Source organism: Oryza sativa, chromosome 12, assembly GCF_034140825.1.
Source record: "Oryza sativa Japonica Group chromosome 12, ASM3414082v1".
Lineage (NCBI taxonomy): Eukaryota > Viridiplantae > Streptophyta > Magnoliopsida > Poales > Poaceae > Oryza > Oryza sativa.
Window position 1 is genome coordinate 23,924,222 of NC_089046.1, and position 19,455 is coordinate 23,943,676.

Below are 19,455 nucleotides of genomic sequence, written 5' to 3' on the forward strand. Positions count from 1 at the left end.
ACATAATCCCTTCTATACCCCTGAATTTTACTCAATCCCCTACATACCCCTGAATTTTAGTTTGGATCCCTTCCATGCCCTTTCCGCTAGTTGACCGTTAAATTCTTTTGAAAAAGTCCATTTTGCCCTTTGCTATGAAGAAACATAATAAATTAATGAAGTATATTGTTGGAATGTAAAAATTTATCGGATAGGATTATTATATTTATGAATATGTGATGCACCATATTATTTGTGACAAGTTTATTTTTACATATGATATAAAAAGTTAATACTTATTTATTAGTTATTAAAAGTTCTTTTATGTAGCATATGTGTTTTCATAGTAATACAACAAATTTGTTTATTACTATCAGAACACATATGCTAAAAAAAATCTTTTAATAACTTAATAAATAAGTATTAATTTTTTATGTCATATCTACAAGTATATTTATCGTAAATAATATGGTGCATAACTATCTCATAAACATAATAGTCTCATATAACAAATTTCTATGCTCCAACAATATACTCTATTAATTTATATATATGCTTCTTTATACCAAAGGGCAAAATAGACTTTTTCATAAGAATTTAACGGTCAACTAACGGTCAACTAGCGGAAAGGGCATGGAAGGGATCCAAATTAAAATTCAGGGGTATATAAGAGATTGAGCAAAATTCAGGGGTACAGAAGGGATTAGGTGAACTTTCAGGGGTACACAAGAGATTTTCTCATAGAAATACTATATATAAAAAATTTGAATTCAAATTCAAATTTGAATCGGGTATGTAAACTTTTGACTTATAAACTTTAGGTCTATAAACTTTAGGTGTATAAACTTTAGATGTATAGAAATACTATATATAGAAAATATTTGAATCCAAATTCAAATTTGAATCGGATATAATTCAAATTCAAATTTGAATCAGGTATGTAAACTTTTGACTTATAAACTTTGGATCTATAAACTTTAGGTGTATAAACTTTAGATGTATAGAAATACTATATGTAGAAAATATTTGAATTCAAATTCAAATTTGAATCAGATATAATTTAAATTCAAATTTGAAACGGGTATATAAACTTTTGACTTGTAAACTTTAGGTCTATAAACTTTAGGTATATAAATTTTAGATGTATAGAAATACTATATATAAAAAATATTTGAATTCAAATTCAAAATTTGAATCGGATATATAAACTTTTGGTCTCTAAACTTTAGATGTGTAAACTTGAGGTGTATAAACTTTAGGTGTATAAATTTACTAAAATAGGAAAGTAATGCGGTACCAAAAAAGGAAACCAGGTGGAGGGAGGGAGGGGGGAGGGGATCGATCGCTACCCATCTCCAGGCGATCGATCGCCATTAGGATCCCCGCACTTTAGTGCATATCCTTTCTCGACATACAGGCCCGGCTCTAGGGGTCGAGCTGGGCCACCGCACAGGGCCCCACGAAGTGAAAGGGCCCAATCCCATATATGTTGTACATAATAGCCCATAGAAATTAGAAAGCCCACTAGCTTAGGAGAGGAAGAGGCACACGTACAGGAAAAAAGAATGCGTCGATTTGGCTTTCCTTCCGTCCGATCGCTTTGCCTTCGCTCATAGCAATCGCCTCTTCGCCTGTTCGCCGCCCTTCCAGCCGCGTCTCTTGTTCCGACGGACAACGGTGCCCTAACCTACCCAGCCACGCTACGTCGACGGCGTCGTGCTCGGTGGCAGCCGGCGGCAAATCTCTTATCTATCCGTTCAGTTCTAGGAGACCAGGAGGTACCCAATTGCTCTCCCCTTTGATGTATGCTAAGTTTATATGTTTCAATTTTGGGATGTAAATTGTTACTCCCCAATTGCTGCTCTTCTGATTTCTGAAATTTTGATTTAGGATTTAGGGATCCTTACGGTGCAGCTGTGCAACTAGGGCAGTGAATAGTCATTTTTTCTAGTTCTCAGTTTGGTAATTTACTAGCACTCATTTTTATTATAATGCTGAATTGGATCTAGTATGACATGATTTTCATAAATTACTTACTTATTTCTAAATTTACAGTGAAATCATGTTGCCCAAAAAGCACGCATCTGGAAGTGAGAAAAGAAAAAAGAAGAGAAGGATAGAGGACTTGATACAATTGCAAAAAGGAGCTATTAATAAATTTTTTAAGAGTAATACAAGCACTTCAAGAAATCCTGATGAGTGGGCAATTGTTGCTGTGGAGGAACAAACTATGCATCCAGAAGATCAAGGCCCTATAGAGGATAATGTCGGCATCAACACGGATGATAATAATGTGAGTGATCATGAGCCCATATTTAATTCTCCTACGACGGAGTCTACTCGTGTTGATGATGAACCAATTTTTACATTTGATATGTATGATCCAGTAAATTGGGATAATCTTGATAACAAAGCAAGGGACATATTAGTGGAGAAAGGGCCTATTAGAGAAGGAAATATTGTGTTTCCTTTGGATGTCAACACAAGACATTTTTCGTACACTCATTATTCTAGAAAAATGAGCAATGGAGAGGTACGTGATAGGAAATGGTTGGTCTATTCAAAAAGTGTTGACAAAGTGTTTTGCTTTTGTTGTAAGCTGTTCGATTCTAGCAACCGCAAGAGTTCATTGGGGCATGATGGGTTTAGAGATTGGAGGCATGTTAGTGAGAGACTAAAAGAGCATGAAGTTAGTGTGGACCATATGACCAACATGAACTCTTGGAATGAATTGAGAGTTAGATTAAGCAAACATGAAACAATTGATAAGGAGTTGCAGCATCAAATCACGAAGGAGAAAGAATGCATAAGACAAGTTCTATTCAGACTAGTTGCCATTATCAAGTTTCTTGGTAAACGCAGTCTAGCTTTTAGAGGATCTAGTGATCAACTTTACAATGATGTGAATGGTAATTTCTTAGCTTGTTGTGAGATGGTTGCAGAATTTGACTTGGTAATGCAAGACCACCTTAGGCACATTCAAAACAAAGAGCTGCAATATCATTATCTTAGTCATAAAATTCAAAATGAGTTGAGTTCTCTTATGGCTTCTAGCATTACAAGCTCCATCATAAAGATTGTTAAAGCGAGCAAATATTTCTCGGTTATCCTTGACTGTACCCCAGATGTGAGTCACCAAGAACAAATGAGTTTGTTGGTTCGATGTGTTCATATGTCTGATGGGAAAATAAAAGTTGGGGAGTACTTTATTGGTTTCTTGAAGGTGGATGACACATCTGGCTCGGGTCTTTTCAATGTATTAGTTGACTCCATCAAGTCATTTGGCCTTAATGTTGATGATATTAGAGGTCAAGGTTACGACGATGGCTCTAATATGAAAGGAAAACATAAGGGGGTACAAAAGCGTTTGCTTGATATAAATCCAAGAGCTTTGTATATGCCATGTGCTTGCTATGGTCTTAATCTCACTCTTTGTGATATGGCTAAATCATGCAGAAAAGCTATTTCATTTTTTGGAATTGTGCAGAGGATATATGTATTATTTTCAAGTTCTACCAAAAGATGGAATGTTTTGCTTGACCATGTTAAAGATTTGACTGTGAAATCATTGAGCAATACTCGTTGGGAGAGTCGCATCAAAAGTGTCAGGGCTATTAGATATCAAGCTCCTCAACTAAGGTCAGCTTTGTTGTGGCTAAGTGAGGGTAGAGATACTGAACCAAAGGACAGGAGTGATGCAAAAAATTTATATGACGTGCTTGGCAGCTTTGAGTTCATACTTGGAATGGTTATTTGGCATGACATTCTATATTCTGTAAATATTGTCAGTAAGAAGTTGCAATCACCATCCATGTGCATTGATTCTACCTTACAGCATATAGAAGGTATGGTGAGTTACTTTCAGAGCTATAGAAATAATGGGTTTGCTGATAGTCTGGTTGCAGCCACAGAAATTGCACTTGAAATGGGAGTAGAGCCATCCTTCCCAGTAGAGCGTCAGTCTCAAAGGAAGAAACAATTTGATGAAACTGAGTACAATGAAGCTATTTTGCAAGCTGAGAAGGATTTTGAAGTCAATTATTTTTTAGTTATGGTTGATATGGCAATTAGTTCATTGAAAAGCAGATTTCAAGAACTCCAGTCATTCAATGGAATATTCGGATTTCTAATGAATTCAACATCCTTGAAGTCATTGGATGCAGCTGATCTAAAAGACCAATGCACTAAATTTGCACAAACTTTCTCTTTGGATGGTTCCTCGGATGTTGATATAAATGACCTAATTTCTGAATTAGGTGTTATACAGTTTACTTTGCCAGATAGGCCAATGTCTGCTATGGAGATTTTTGAATTTGTCACAGAAGCGGATTGTTATCCTAATATTTCCATCGCTTATCGGATCCTATTCACTATGCCTGTTACTGTGGCCTCAGCTGAAATAACCTTTTCAAAGTTGAAATTATTGAAGAATTATTTGAGGTCTGTAATGTCTCAAGAAAGATTAAATGGTTTGGCAACTTTATGCATAGAGAAGAAACTATTAGATGAAATTGATATTGATGCCATCGTCGATGACTTCGCATCACTACATGTTAGAAGAAATTTTTAAGGTAAGATATATAACTTGTTTGATAATAATTTTTTTATCCATTACATTTATTAAAAACATCGTTATATTATTAGGGCCCATTTTTCTAGCTTCACTCCAGGCCACTAAATTGACAGGACCGGGCCTATCGACAGACAGCTGTCGATGAAAATCTTTCTTGAAACTCTTTTTTTTCGTTTATCTTAATAACATTCGGATGACCTCCTTCGGTCATCCTGGCAAAAAAAAAAGTAATTGGATTAGTTCGATCAAGGCTGGTCAGATCAGATTACTTGTCTGCATTTTAATCCAGTTATCAATTTCCAACATGCAATTTCACAGACAAAAAGGCTAGTGGACACGTGTCCATTGTGTTTATGCATTCGTTTACTTTCAAGAAGACCGTCTGTCCCAATCATGCTAAACACATTCAGTTCCTTCTTTCCATGTTTGTATGCATGAGTGCCCCTGACTTGTATGTTTGTTAGATTACTTTTCAGGTTTATTTTTTTCACCCCTGAATATAGTGGAGAGGATCATTTACTGGTACTATTTACATGTGCAGTTCAAGAACTAATTCAAGTGAGATATTGGAGGAGTTAAAACTGAAAAATTTAAACAAGTGTTACCCGTAATTTCGTTTGCAAGGTAGATGGTGTTTGTTGAAGTTAATCCACACTATTGAACTGCTTCCAAACAGATTTAATTTCTTGGATGCTTCTCTTCTTCTTCTGTCTTCGGTGGATTTCTTGCTGTTGTGTGGATGGCATGTAAACAATTCCATAGTTCATATGTCAGAGAGTTCTTAAGTATCCATACAGATTTAATTTCTTGGATGCTTATCTTCTTCTTCTGTCTTCGGTGGATTTCTCTGTTGTGTGGATGGCATGTAAACAATTCCATAGTTCATATGCCAGAGAGTTCTTAAGTATCCATGTAAAGATCAGCATTTTGAATGAAGTCCAGAGCACTTTCTCCACATTGGCATGCCGTATTCATAAACCGATAACACCTACAGTTTATGCAGGGCGACAGATAAACGCATTGTAGCATAGTATCAAAAGCCTATGTGCTTTTTATTCCTTTGGTGAAGAACCAGACAATTGGGTTAGATGATGTATAGTGATCATGGGCGCATGGCCCTGTGTCTGACCGGTCACCAGCCGGCCTGTTCCATCTCCATTTTGGCTTCATCTTAGTCTCATCAGAATAATCCCGCAGAAACACTGTTAGGTTAGGATGGGATTCATCTTGAATTTTGTCATCCCCCTGGGACTTCAAATGTCTTGTATGAGTGATTTAAACTATCAGCTTTAGTTTCCTTTATTCAAAAGATCGTTTCGTTGTCGAAATTTCCAGATATCCACACAGTAAGAGAGAACAAATCATAGTACTGAGTGACAATAATTTCTGATGATGTTACTGTGATATTTGGAGTATGAATGTGTCAATCAGAAAAGAAAAGGGCCTCTAGATAAGTATCCTAGGAAGATATTGCTTTTACTCGCTTTCGAAAAAAGAACCGCTTTGAGCTTTCTTTCATGTCAAGAAATGATCCCAGTCAGGTTTCTGGTTTGCCATCAATTTACAGCCACTGACAGAAAGCTTGCAGTAAATTAGGCTTTAGTTTGAGGCTTTGAAAACTTGAAATCGGAAAAAGAATTCATAGCATTGCTTGCACAAAGTATCACATCATCACTAACTGACCATGTTATGAAGACATTTGCTTCTGTACGTTTTGGCCCGATTTGTCGACAAACCGGATACTAGACAGAGCAGTGCCGTACCAATGAGACTGAATGAGTACCAATATTGTGTCGAAAGCAAATGAGATTGTTTCTGAAGTGTCAATCTGATTTGTTTCAGAATCGCCTGTCTGTTCATGATTGTTGTCAATTTGTCAGTGATCTCTGATTCTCTGAATTCTGAAGGAAAAGGAAATTCCATTAAAGCACGGCATTGCCATAGGCTTAGCATGCAATTACCCTATATGGAAATGAAAACAGCATTGGTAGACTGTATCACTATAATGGCAATTAATCATGTAGATCTGACCAAAACGGTTCATTAATCCGACAAACAGAAGAGAAGAACAATGAAGCCGGTCATGGATGTCAGACAGTTCAGCAAGTTCGGCATCAAACTAGTCACAGATTTCAGAAGAGCATCATGCAAGAAAAAAATGCAGCATGAATAATATATGTCATTATGCTACCTGATACGACAGATACCTAAGTTTTTCTTCCAAGAACTGTCAAATGGATGGCATATGCTATTCTCATCAAGAAAACATTGTTTACTCTGACAATCATACGACTATTAGAGGAATAATCTAATGCCCATACCTTCAGAAATTATATTAATATGATCATTAGACAAGAATATTCCTCTAATATCTGGAAAGTTATGGGCATTGGATTGGTTGAAGAGAAAATACTAAGGATGGCACATAACCTTTGTGCTGTATGTTTTTTTTTTCCAAACAAAAGAAAATTTTGGGCTGTTTGTGTCTGAGTGGGAGGGGTTATCAGTGAATTATCTTTCGGTGCTACATTACATCTCTGAGACAAATCTAAAAACCTTGTACACATAAGACAAATACACATAAAAGATTGCATCAACATCACCATATGTCGATCTTTTGCTCTATCTCCATCATCATGGGGAAATTTCTTCCATGTTTGACAGTACTACATGAAGTTGAATCTACAGGATGATGAAATACTTTTTACTTGGCAGCAACTAGATCTAATGATGAATAGCAATTCTTATAAATATTGATGCGTGAAATAGTCAATGCCCAGCTCATAGCTTCATTGGTTGGCTACTACGATTTCAAGTTCTCAACAGATAAAAAAAATATGAAAGGACATTGAACATCATCTATAATCTTTACGTTAAAAAAATCATCTATAATCTTTAATATATTATCTTGTTCATAGGCTATGCTGGGAGGCTTAGGTGATCCTATGAGGGGCTGAGGGCAGTTTAGTTTACAATCATATCTTAGACTGATTGTACCTACTTCGCTGTCGATCCAATGAACAAAGATGTATATATTGCTCTAGCATGAATCTGCTTAAGAAATCATGCTTCCATATATACTCCCTCTATATTTTAATGCATAATGCCGTTGACTTTTTTTACCAATGTTTGACCATTTGTCTTATTCAAAATTTTTTGCAAATATAAAAATATTTATATCATGCTTAAAAAACATTTGATGATAAATCAAGTCACAATAAAATAAATGATAATTACATAAATCTTTTCAATAAGATGATTGGACAAACGTTGATAAAAAAAACTCAACGACGTCATACATTAAAATACGGAGGGGGTAACATTTTTCTAAACACAAACACTTCACATGCCAATTTATTAAGAAGGGAGATTTTGCAGTAATCTAGTGTCACAGTCAAACTGTAATGGTTAGTCCAATAAATCTAATAATTCAAATCAATATAAATAAATCAATGCATGCTTTGCATCGAACCGATTCGCGATCATCTATCCTTGCCTGTGGCACTTACTCTTTGTTTTTGCTCCATTCACCTTTTTAGGAAACATTGTATCTTAGGTACTATAAAGTTGAGCAGACACCTAGCCTTTCTCTAGATAGCAAAGAGAGGAGACTAAAAAAATGTTTTGTGACATCTTTCCAAAGTGAGATAAGGGTACAAGCCATAAGTATTTTTTTATTAAGCCTTCTTGTTATTATAGATTTATCACTTAGAAGAAGGATTGTTCTGTTTTAGTTTGTTAGGCGATGAGGATGAATGACAGGAACACTACTTGGTGGTTGTTGACAGATAGACCACTAGCCACCTTAGCTCAATTATTGACATAAAAATTATAGGTTTCCTGACAAATTTTGATCCCATACTAGGATACAAATTTATACTAATTAAAATGGCAAATAAGTATTTAATTGTTTTTATGGTATTTTGATGGTTCATGTGAATATGTTTCCAAGAAGAACAAATTAATTGTTCACATAAAATTCATATAAGATCATTAGGCTAGCTTCATCCATGGAAAATATTATCTCTGCAAGTAGAGGGAAAAGAAAAGATTAAAAACAATATTTTGCCACAACATGAACTGGTATGGTGCGGTTCATCGTCATATCTGAAATCCTAAAATCTCCATGGAGCTCCTGATCAGAGATTTTTCAGCAGGCTGCCCACCAAAAGATCAGCAATTACCTCAGTCCAATGTCTTATCTGATCTAAAGGATGAAATGGACCGGCCTGAAAAGAGAAAACTACTAACCTTTTGGTTTGTGGAATCCTGAGTTGGTATCCTAGATGCTTTTGTCATGCTTTCAAAATTAGTACAAAAATAGGCCTAAAAAGAATTACATAAAAACCAAAAAAAATGTGCATCTGGTGTTGTGCTGTCACTCTTTCGATTTCTCGGACAATTTTATTCAATATGAAAGTGTGCCAGCAGATTGTTCAGTAATCATAAGACAAAGGAAGAAATCTTTACAACTTCAAAAGTTGTCCAATCTTGTAATCAACATTTACACAATCACACAGGGTTGCCCCCCACTAACATGGTAAGCTCTCCATTCTGCATTTTCATAGCACAAATGGAACACATGTGGATCTTAATGAGGGAATCAAAATAAAAGCAAACTGAACCATCTATCAATCATGAAGCTTAGGTTTGCATCAGAGAAGTTTGGAGTCTAGCACTTCATTCAGATGAGGAGCATTCATTCCATATGGAATGCCAACACAGACTGATAAAACCATTTGCCAAATAAATAGAGTAGGTGGCACAAGAATGGAATAGTTTATCCTTCCAACTATGCAAGATTGCAAGCCCTGATATTTCTGGCACAGGCAAGAACCCCTTTTTCACTGAATGGCACTGATACAAGCCTATAATAAATGCTAGTCTTTGACAATTATACAGATAATAATGAACAGTAGGAAATATGGGGCAATATTTGGAGAATAGTCGAGCAATAAGGCATTTATTCTCCTTTTGGCTATGAGATATCTTCATATCTCTTAGCATTGTACAATCATGCTTTCTTTGATGAAAGAAAATTTTGCAGTTCATTGCATCACACTTTAGACATCTAGCTTTGCACGAAACAAATGCCGTACCAATGCTATATAACTTCAGGCTTGTTTTCTCTTAATATATAAATAAAAAGTCAAAAATTGACTGCCATTTGATTGTTTTTTTTTCAGGGAAAAAGGGACTTCATTAATTATGAACCTCAGATTAATCCTGAAGGATCCTCTGTCTGACAAATTTTTAATTATCTTTTTTTTCTCGAATATGCAGGAGAGTTGTGTATCTTTGCATTTAAGAATAATAAATTTACAAGATGGCCAAACCAAAAATTAGACATCTTCTGAGTTCAAGCCATATTTGCTAATTCATGACTAACTTTATTTTGATCTCTATGAATCTTCTGAAATGTAAAACCCCTCTTTCTGGACAGTAGCTCATTCGTCTCCCTGATCACAAAAGCATGATCAGATCTGTCCATTTTCTTGGTCTGATTGTTAGCCTTTCTTTTCCCCTAAAAAAGAGGTTTGTGATTGCTAAGTTTGATTGTGATTGCTTAGTTAGATCGTGTCATCATAGGCAGCAATGATATGAAAAATTTAACCAAAGCGCATTATTAACAACAAATAACTAATTAGCCTTGCTGTTGTCATGCTTAACCATGTCTGTTTAACCTAGCTAACAAAATATTTTGTCTGTTAGTGCAGTTTGTTTTTTTATGTCAGTGGAAGCTGCATTTTCAGTCTCAAGAGTTAGGCTAGCATTTTACAAATTTTAGATGAGCTTTTTCTGAATGATCCTCAAAAGACTAGTTTAACTAGAGAGCTTTGTCAGAAAAGAAAACTCAATTAAAGCACCTGCACGTGTGCAGGATGAAGCCAACTAAATCCTGTTAAAAGTGAGCCTCTTAAAACTAAATGCTGGTAAAGTGAGCTCTTAGCTTTCTTTTTCTCTCTCTATATCAAACCATGGGCTCAAATTGAGTTCTATTTGTTTTTTCTTAAGTAACAATTTTGTGAACAAGGGTGAGGTGTGCATATCTTAGGACGGATCTACTTAACTTATTTACCCTTAATTTGGTACTATTTATTATGTAGATTATAGCGCATGCATCAGGCCATACCATTTGCACTTGGTTCTTTTGATTATTGTAAGGAATTAGTTCTTCAGATAACTACCGATAGTCACTTACAAGTTGGTTAGCTCACACTAAAATAATGCATGTGTATGGTCAAAAAGTACCATAATCATGACCTCATAAACCATCAGACAAATTACTTCAAGCAACTTCCTCTGTCAAAAAAAAATAATCTAAGAGCGGATGGAACACTTCCTGATACAATAAATTTGGATAGCTATCTGTCTAGATTAATTGTATTAGGAATTGTCTCATCTACTACTAGATTGGTTTTTTCTGAGACGGAGGAAGTACACTTTGACCTTGTACTCCATGTTAATCACGTCACTCTTGGACTTAACCAAAGTGATATGATCCACTAGATTAGAGCCCCACTAGCTAATTGTACTTGGCACAAGATTTATTTCAAAGTAAAAGTTGGAATACATACTTTGAATAAATTCATAAATACTTCCTTCTGTAATAGGTTTAAGGTTATTTTGAAGTAAAAATATTTTCAATTTATTTATCCATAGTTATTTTCTTTGGTAATAGATTGATACCGTTGCCAGAAATTATACTTGATTTTAAAAAAAAAACATCCCTTATTAATAAGACGAAGCTCTTCTATTCTTTTTATCTTTCAGAGTCGATCAGGTGACACTTTGACCACCAAAATTTAGCATTATATATTTTTTAACAAAAGTTAAAAGTACAAGAATGATCTGAAAGTATTTCCATGGCAAGTTGGCCAGTACAATTTTTCAGCATTCTAGAGTGGAACTTTCATGTTACTGGACAGGGTGGTGATTAGTTCCTCATCAGGCAACAGTAATGACCTACTTTTCATTTACTTTGGGCAAAAATTAACAGCACAATAATGTCATTGGAAATACATGCTCCGTGACTGCACACGAAAGCAACAGTAATTAATAATATAATTGTACATTTATATGCAGGGACAAAGTTAAGGTCAAGTCATTGTGATCCACAAACTGAACCAAGCTTCAGTTTTTGTTTCCCCTGAAAAAAAACTTTGATTTAATTTCTTAATTGAGTGAGGCACATACATCCATGAACAGGATGCTGGTTTCAAGGAGATCCTATGTCACACTATCATGCTAAGCACATTATTTTCTATGAGCTGTTAAGTACTAGTAGATTAGAAAAAGTAATGCATGTGACATAGTGAGGCCAACTCTGAACTTGTGACTGATCAATATGTAGCAGTTGTAGGTTCAGAATCATGCTACAGTACAATCACCCCCTTTGTCTATATTTTCTATGAGCTGTAAGTACTAGTAGATTAGAAAAACTAATGCATGTGGATTACTGAAAGCCAACTATATAACTTGTGACTGATCAGGTAGCAGTTGGTAGGTTCAGAATCATGCTACTATACTAGTAGTACTAATATACTAGCAACCCTTTTCTAAAGTTTTTTTTTTTGAATAGTACGATGATGTGGTCATAAACTCGATCATAATGTCAGGTAATTTTAGTAAAAGCATGTTGTTTATACTTGACATTCAGAGAAGTACAGCAAAAATATACTACTAGCATCTACTGTCATGTCGTTTCAGAATGTTGGTGTGAAAGAACATTTGTCACCTTGGTCAATTCTTCAGATGTCAATAATCAAATTGTGACTGAACTCATATAGAGTACTCCCTCGATCATTTTAGCATTTCTCACATTCATATTAATGTTAATAAATCTAGACATATATATCTATTTAGATTCATTATAATCAATATGAATGTGGAAAATGCTAGAATGACTTACATTGTGAAACGGAGGAAGTAGTAACTTCTTCATGATTTGCAACGGTATCCATGTTTTCTCATGCAGTTACCAAAGGACAGTTTGCTGCACATTTTTTTAAGCATAAATACAGAAATTTTAGCTGTGGAAAGATTGTAACGCACATGAACTTCTTTTTCAAAAAGTTGATCCCTTTCTACCTGAAATGAAGTAAAGGAGCACACTTCTGAACATGGAAGCAACAAATTTTCAGGATTCATTTGGAGTTGTCTCAAGAGAAAAATAAAGACTCATTTGGAGAATGGGAATATTCACATGTTCGCAGCGGCGGAGCCACCTCGCGGGCTGGTTGGGCAGCCAACCGGGCTCCATGCAAACGTTTCCACTATCCTTTTGTCAGCAAAACATGTAAAAAAATTATCAATCTCTAGCAAACGCTCGTTGGCCCTGTTTGATTTAGATTATTGAGCGAGGAATTACCACAGATTATTTAGTCAATTATAAAAGTAAATTAAATATTTTAAAAAATGAACTTAACAAATAATAAAAACAATGCCTTTGGCTTCCGGACTCAGATGATGCCGTTGGCTCCGCCACTGCATGTTTGCATATATAATTGAAATCGAAGTAGTATTTCTTATTAAATTCATTAGAGAACTCCAATGTGTACTTAGGCCTTATTTAGTTGGGGAATTTTTTTTGTTTGGTTATCACATCGGATATTCACACATTTGAAGTATTAAACGTAGTCTAATAACAAAATAAATTACAGATTCCGCTAATAAACTGCGAGACGAATTTATTAAGTCTAATTAATCTGTCATTGGCAAATGTTTACTGTAGCACAACATTATCAAATCATTGCTTAATTAGGCTTAAAAGATTCGTCTCACATTTTATACGCAAACTGTGTAATTGGTTTTTTTCCATATTTAATACTTTATGCATGTGTCTAAACATTCGATATGATGGATGAAAAGTTTTTGTTTTGGAACTAAACAAGGCCTTAATAGCTGAGAGAAAAACAAATATACCTAGGAACAAGCACATGTAGTAGATGTTAATATTTTTTTCCCTTGATAAAATTTTCAAGGAAGCTAGTTGGTTCCTTCCCTCGGACAGACAGCTAAAGCTGGACTGGCACTGCAACCAAAACCAAACCAAAAAAAAAAATCCTCCTATGTTTACAGTTACTAGGACCAGTTATTACAGCTTAAACCTCTAACTTATCTTACTTCTCCAAAAAAAAAAACAAAGAAATGTATCTTTCACACAAAAAGAATTGAAGCCATGCTGCATTGCTATTACTTGCTGCGTGTCATCCCACTCAGCCGACCTCGACAACTCCCTCTTGTGCTTTTGCTTTTCTTTTACTCCTCAAGCCTTCCCCTGATCAGTTCTTGATCTGCACTTTTTACATTTTCTTTTAGCTGCAAAAGTTTCAAACTTTCTTTTTTTTTCCCTTTTGTACCATGGATTTCTCATTTCTCTATACTAAAAATGTTAGTAGTTGTGGTGTCCATTCTCACGTCACACCTCTACTACTGACATGTGGGCCCTATAATCTATGCTATTACATCACCTTTCAATGCATGACCCGTTTCACTATTGGTTCTTCCCAAATTTTAAAATCACCTACTTATTCAATAAGGAAAATCATAATATTACTTAAACTACATAAATGCTTATTAATTGATTCAATAAGGTAGAAATTCAATTTGTTTTCCGTTGCAACGCACGGGCTCTAGGCTAGTCTTTTTAAGAGGTCACTAGACTGATGACAGTGAAGCTGCCTCTTCTCCACTCCACTGCCTATATATCTGCTGCCCTCTATCTAAGTCCATTGCCCTCTGAGTCTCTGAAATCCTGAAGCTTCTTCTTCTTCTTCCTTCCTCCTCTTGCTCTCTTGCTCTTCCTATGCTAGCACTCTCCATGCTCTTCTTGCCCTTGTAGCATTGGCTCCTTGGTTTCCATCCATGGATCCACGCTAAATGCATTGCGAGGCTGCAAATTGGTAGCATTCCCTTCCCCGTTGCATCTGCTGCAACTATGTAAGCAGGAGTGTCTGATTTGACACGCCTGAATACAGCTTCTCAGATCTTCAGTTTTGTTGTTTGTCTGAGAAAAGGAGAGAGAGAGAGGCCTCTTTTGGGTCCAAGAAGAGAAAAATGGAGGAGAGCTTCGTGCCCCTCCGTGGCATCAAGAACGACCTCCATGGGAGGCTCCAGTGCTACAAGCAGGATTGGACCGGAGGATTCCGCGCCGGTATCAGGTAAATAAATAAATAAATAAATCTTATCTTACATTGTGTTCTTGATGAGGAGTAGGATTCCTGTCCGGCCATGGTCCCAAGATCTTGAAAAGTTACTGTAAAAGAGGGAGAATATTTTTCGTTGTTTAAGCACTAGGTTCTTGCCCCAAGATCTTGAAATGAAGCAAATATTTGTTGTATGTTTTGTGTTTAGGATCCTTGCGCCGACCACCTACATATTCTTCGCTTCGGCCATACCGGTGATATCGTTCGGAGAGCAATTGGAGAGGAACACTGGTAAATGGAGCAGCAAAAAATAGATTGTTTCTTGTGTTTGATTTTGGTTACTGGTAATGACATCAATGAGCAGAAAACATTTTAAAAAAAGAATAAGAAGCTTATTTTGGGTGGTAATGGTTGTGTGCAGATGGTGTTCTGACAGCAGTTCAGACATTGGCATCCACTGCACTTTGTGGCATAATCCACTCCTTTCTTGGAGGGCAGCCTCTGCTGATCCTCGGTGTGGCCGAGCCGACGGTGCTCATGTACACATTCATGTTCAACTTTGCCAAGGACAGGCCTGATCTTGGAAGGAGGCTGTTCCTCGCATGGACCGGTTGGTAGGTCATCCTAGTCGGAGCGCCTCGGATTATTGATCCAAAATTGGTCCATGTTATGTGTGTCATGTTTCATTTGGGCTTATTTGGTTCTTTTGTGTGTGTGTGTCTGATTGTCTCTGCAGGGTTTGTGTCTGGACAGCAATTTTGCTGTTCTTGCTGGCGATACTAGGCGCGTGCTCGATCATCAACCGGTTCACCCGCATCGCGGGTGAGCTGTTTGGGCTCCTGATTGCAATGCTCTTCATGCAGCAGGCTATCAAGGTTGGTGCTTGGATGCTGCCCTTTCAGTGTCATTGCTCTTTTTGGGGCTAGAAAGTGGTGTAGTTTTTTTTCTCTTTTTTTGGGAAGAAAAAAAGAATTATATGTGGTAAATGTTCAGGATGGCTTGCTCTACTTAAGGTAAATGTTTGCATGAATTATGTATTGAAAAAAAAAAGGTTGCACATGTAATAAGCTGTGTAGTACTCTAGCCAAGCTAAATCAACCAATTAGGGAGAGAATCTGTTATGCTGGTCAAAGCCTCAAAGGCATGTGCAGAAACTGAAGAGCACATGGAAGCTAATGGGGATGTCCCCGAATTCTGGCTCCAGCGGTTCTGATGTTTTGTCATTGGTGCAACTGAATGTTCTTGTCCTTAAGTCAAAAGAATTGAAGTGCACAACAATATGAATGCCTACTTGCAAATTGGACAGTATCTGAATTACTTTTTTGTTAGCCGAATTCATTCCAGACAGTTGACACTTGCACATGTAAGCTCACATTTCTGTTTTCGATGCAGGGGCTTGTTGACGAGTTCCGCATCCCTGAGAGGGAGAACAGAAAGGCATTAGAGTTTGTTTCATCATGGAGGTTCGCCAACGGAATGTTTGCTATCGTCTTGTCGTTTGGCCTTTTGCTCACTGCACTGCGGAGCAGGAAGGCTCGATCATGGCGCTATGGAACAGGTATGTGTATGGAACTGTTGCTAACCCTGCATAACTGCAGATGCTATGAGAACTTATTTACTCCAATCTCTATATTTTGTGTTGCTTATGAATCTTCAGCACTTCAGTTGGTCCAGTTCTGAATCCCTCATGACACATGAATTCTACCTAGGTTGGCTCCGTGGCTTCATCGCCGACTATGGTGTCCCACTGATGGTGCTAGTATGGACAGGAGTTTCCTACATTCCATATGGTAGTGTTCCAAAAGGAATTCCACGGCGCCTTTTCAGCCCCAACCCATGGTCCCCTGGTGCATATGATAATTGGACAGTCATCAGGGTACATTGACAGTTTGACACCAAAAAATAATTATATTCAGTCTTCAAGTGAAACATCACTCCTTATTAATTATTTCTCCAATGTCAATAAAATGAGCAGGACATGCCAAATGTGCCACTCCTCTACATTATTGGTGCCTTCATACCAGCAACGATGATAGCCGTCCTGTACTACTTCGATCACAGTGTTGCTTCTCAGCTTGCTCAGCAGAAGGAGTTCAATTTGAGGAAGCCCCCATCTTTCCATTATGATTTGCTTCTCCTGGGTTTCCTGGTATGCACATATATGACCATAATTTTTAATAACAATTTCAATCCATCTTGAATAATTATCTTATTTTGGCCACTTCTGTTGAACAACAGACATTATTGTGTGGCCTTATTGGTATCCCTCCGGCGAATGGTGTCATTCCACAGTCTCCAATGCATACGAAGAGTTTGGCTACTCTCAAACATCAAGTAAGATGGGATAAATTTTGTTAATATAGTACAGTTAAATTTCTCATTTGCATGACATGATTATTTCTGCAGCTACTCCGTAACCGACTAGTAGCCACAGCCCGACAAAGCATGAGCCAGAATGCGAGCTTGAGCCAGCTGTATGGCAGCATGCAGGAAGCTTACCAGCAGATGCAGACACCACTGATTTACCAGCAACCGTCAGTCAAGGTATGCACAATATCTGACAAAACTATTTCCTCATAGTCTGTACAAAGGATATCTAGTTCTTGTATGTGGAATTAGTGCTCAATTTTGTATAATATGTAGGGATTGAATGAGCTCAAGGACTCAACAGTCCAAATGGCTTCAAGCATGGGCAACATCGATGCGCCAGTTGATGAGACAGTCTTTGACATCGAGAAAGAAATCGATGACCTGCTGCCTATCGAGGTCAAGGAGCAGAGGTTGAGCAACTTGCTCCAGGCCACAATGGTTGGGGGTTGTGTTGCTGCTATGCCATTGCTCAAGAAGATCCCGACTTCTGTCCTCTGGGGCTACTTCGCCTTCATGGCCATTGAGAGCTTGCCTGGTAACCAGTTCTGGGAGAGGATCTTGCTGCTCTTCACTGCTCCCAGCAGAAGATACAAGTAAGTTTCATCTTGATTCAGTGCATTAACTCTGTTCCTTCACCTGATTAAAATGCTTACCATTTACCAATGTTTACAGGGTGTTAGAAGAGTACCACACCACGTTTGTCGAGACCGTGCCATTCAAGACGATAGCCATGTTCACACTCTTCCAGACAATGTATCTACTCGTCTGCTTCGGGATCACATGGATCCCGATTGCTGGGGTTCTTTTCCCCCTCATGATCATGCTGCTGGTTCCAGTCAGGCAGTACATCCTCCCAAAGCTCTTCAAAGGTGCACATCTGACTGATCTGGATGCAGCAGAGTATGAGGAGTCACCAGCTATACCGTTCATTGCCGCGGTGAGTTCAGAAATACTTGTTATATCTGACAAGTATCTTCAACTTGTTCACCAAAATAGCACTTGCTAGTCTTTAAACTGATGTGTAGATCTTAACATGTGGAAATGCTTGACACTAACCATGCTCAACATTGTGCATTTCAGCAAGATATTGATGTTGCATTGGCGCGCACCCAGAGTGCAGAAATCCTTGATGACATTGTCACTAGAAGCCGTGGTGAAATCAAGCGCCTGAACAGTCCTAAGATCACCAGCTCCGGTGGCACACCAGTGGCAGAACTTAAAGGAATCCGCAGCCCTTGTATCTCTGAGAGGGCATACAGCCCTTGTATCACCGAGTTGAGGCATGACCGCAGCCCTCTAGGAGGAAGAGGCAGCCCAAGGACCGGTGAGACCCGATCGTCCAAGTTGGGCGAAGGATCAACACCAAAGTGAAGCAAGAATGATGCACTGCTCATATGAGCTATGCAACTACCTGAAATCAGCTATACTAATGATTTCTGTATAACTATGGCGTACGGTTATATGATGTCTTATGATCAAGTATCAAGTATGAGTCTATGAGAATGTTTATGTATATCTCTAGCCTAGTATATCACCCCTTCCTCTTTTTTTGGTGTATTTCCTGATTTGGAGCACCATATGTGTAATCTCTGAACTACCAGAATATTAGAGTGACTACTTGGTAACCTTTTGAGTTTCATTTGCTAAATTCCTGTCAGAACTTGTGGATGATTCATACTGAAAACTATTTGTATTCATTAATTCTTTAAAAGAAACAGGATTATAGTTGGCATCCTTTATGCTTGTGTGTTGAGCTGAAATATCAAATACGAGTGCTGTATACTCGTATTCTTCTATCAGAGATGAAGTTTCTTAAGTTATTACTAGTTAACATATGAAACTCAGTTGGCCCAATTTCCCTCTAGAATTTGGACACATTTTGTTAGCTATATGCATTAGTGAGCAGCAACAAGCATAAATCTTGATATTTAAAGAACATTTCAATAGCTTTATTCATTTTCTGAACTGAAGAAAACCTCAAGCTTGATTGGTGATTGAGACTTGTGTATAACCGATGTATAAAGTTGTGCTATAAAATCTCAAGCTATTGCGATGTAACTAGTTTCCAGATGACTTTTCTTCCTTGATTTGTGGCAACGATGTGATTTGTAGCTTCTCTTTAAGCGTCATGACCATGATATGTTTCCTTTTTCTTTAAGATAATGAAAGTTTTTTTTATTGATCTCAGTCAATTACATCAAGATGATACAATTGTCCTAAGAACTGACATGCTTCAAAGACCTATACCGAATGTTATGATCTACTCCCTCCATCTACTTTTGATAGTCAAATTTTCAAATCTGAAAAATTTATTTTTGATAGGCATATTTCAATCCAACAACTTATCATCTTAATGACTTTCTTGGATTTAATGCATGACTCTTT

The 19,455-nt window shown here is 37.2% G+C and overlaps 2 protein-coding genes across 5 annotated transcripts; both read left to right on the forward strand.

Moving 5' to 3' along the window:
• The first annotated feature begins 1,568 nt into the window (after positions 1-1,568).
• Positions 1,569-5,880, forward strand: LOC4352545 (uncharacterized). 4 transcript variants are annotated; one of them, XM_015763552.3, is made up of 4 exons: positions 1,569-1,757; positions 1,870-1,941; positions 2,035-4,550; positions 5,017-5,880. In XM_015763552.3, exon 3 carries the CDS (start codon positions 2,042-2,044, stop codon positions 4,547-4,549), a length of 2,508 nt encoding a protein of 835 aa, XP_015619038.1. In that variant the 5' UTR covers positions 1,569-1,757; positions 1,870-1,941; positions 2,035-2,041; the 3' UTR covers position 4,550; positions 5,017-5,880. The 4 variants fall into 4 exon arrangements, with proteins under 4 accessions (XP_015619038.1, XP_015619039.1, XP_025877661.1 ...); XM_015763553.3 differs by having other exon boundaries at positions 5,094-5,880; XM_026021877.2 differs by lacking the exon at positions 1,569-1,757 and having other exon boundaries at positions 2,035-2,272; positions 2,367-4,550; positions 5,094-5,880.
• An 8,408-nt stretch (positions 5,881-14,288) lies between these two features.
• Positions 14,289-18,695, forward strand: LOC4352546 (boron transporter 1). Its single transcript, XM_015765059.3, has 12 exons — positions 14,289-14,715; positions 14,909-14,991; positions 15,122-15,314; positions 15,437-15,575; positions 16,093-16,258; positions 16,410-16,576; positions 16,676-16,849; positions 16,939-17,034; positions 17,107-17,244; positions 17,344-17,663; positions 17,743-18,007; positions 18,151-18,695. Exons 1-12 carry the CDS (start codon positions 14,612-14,614, stop codon positions 18,439-18,441), a joined length of 2,136 nt encoding a protein of 711 aa, XP_015620545.1. The 5' UTR covers positions 14,289-14,611; the 3' UTR covers positions 18,442-18,695.
• The last annotated feature ends 760 nt before the right edge of the window (positions 18,696-19,455 follow it).

What these genes read in the sequence shown, in the direction of transcription:
- LOC4352545 (XM_015763552.3), top strand. Translation starts at nt 2,042, where the DNA reads ATGTTGCCCAAAAAGCACGCATCTGGAAGTGAGAAAAGAAAAAAGAAG.
- LOC4352546 (XM_015765059.3), top strand. Translation starts at nt 14,612, where the DNA reads ATGGAGGAGAGCTTCGTGCCCCTCCGTGGCATCAAGAACGACCTCCAT. An exon ending in TTCCTCGCATGGACCGGTTG is followed by an intron (nt 15,315 to 15,436) that starts GTAGGTCATCCT and finishes TTGTCTCTGCAG; the next exon opens with GGTTTGTGTCTGGACAGCAA. An exon ending in TGCTTCTCCTGGGTTTCCTG is followed by an intron (nt 16,850 to 16,938) that starts GTATGCACATAT and finishes GTTGAACAACAG; the next exon opens with ACATTATTGTGTGGCCTTAT.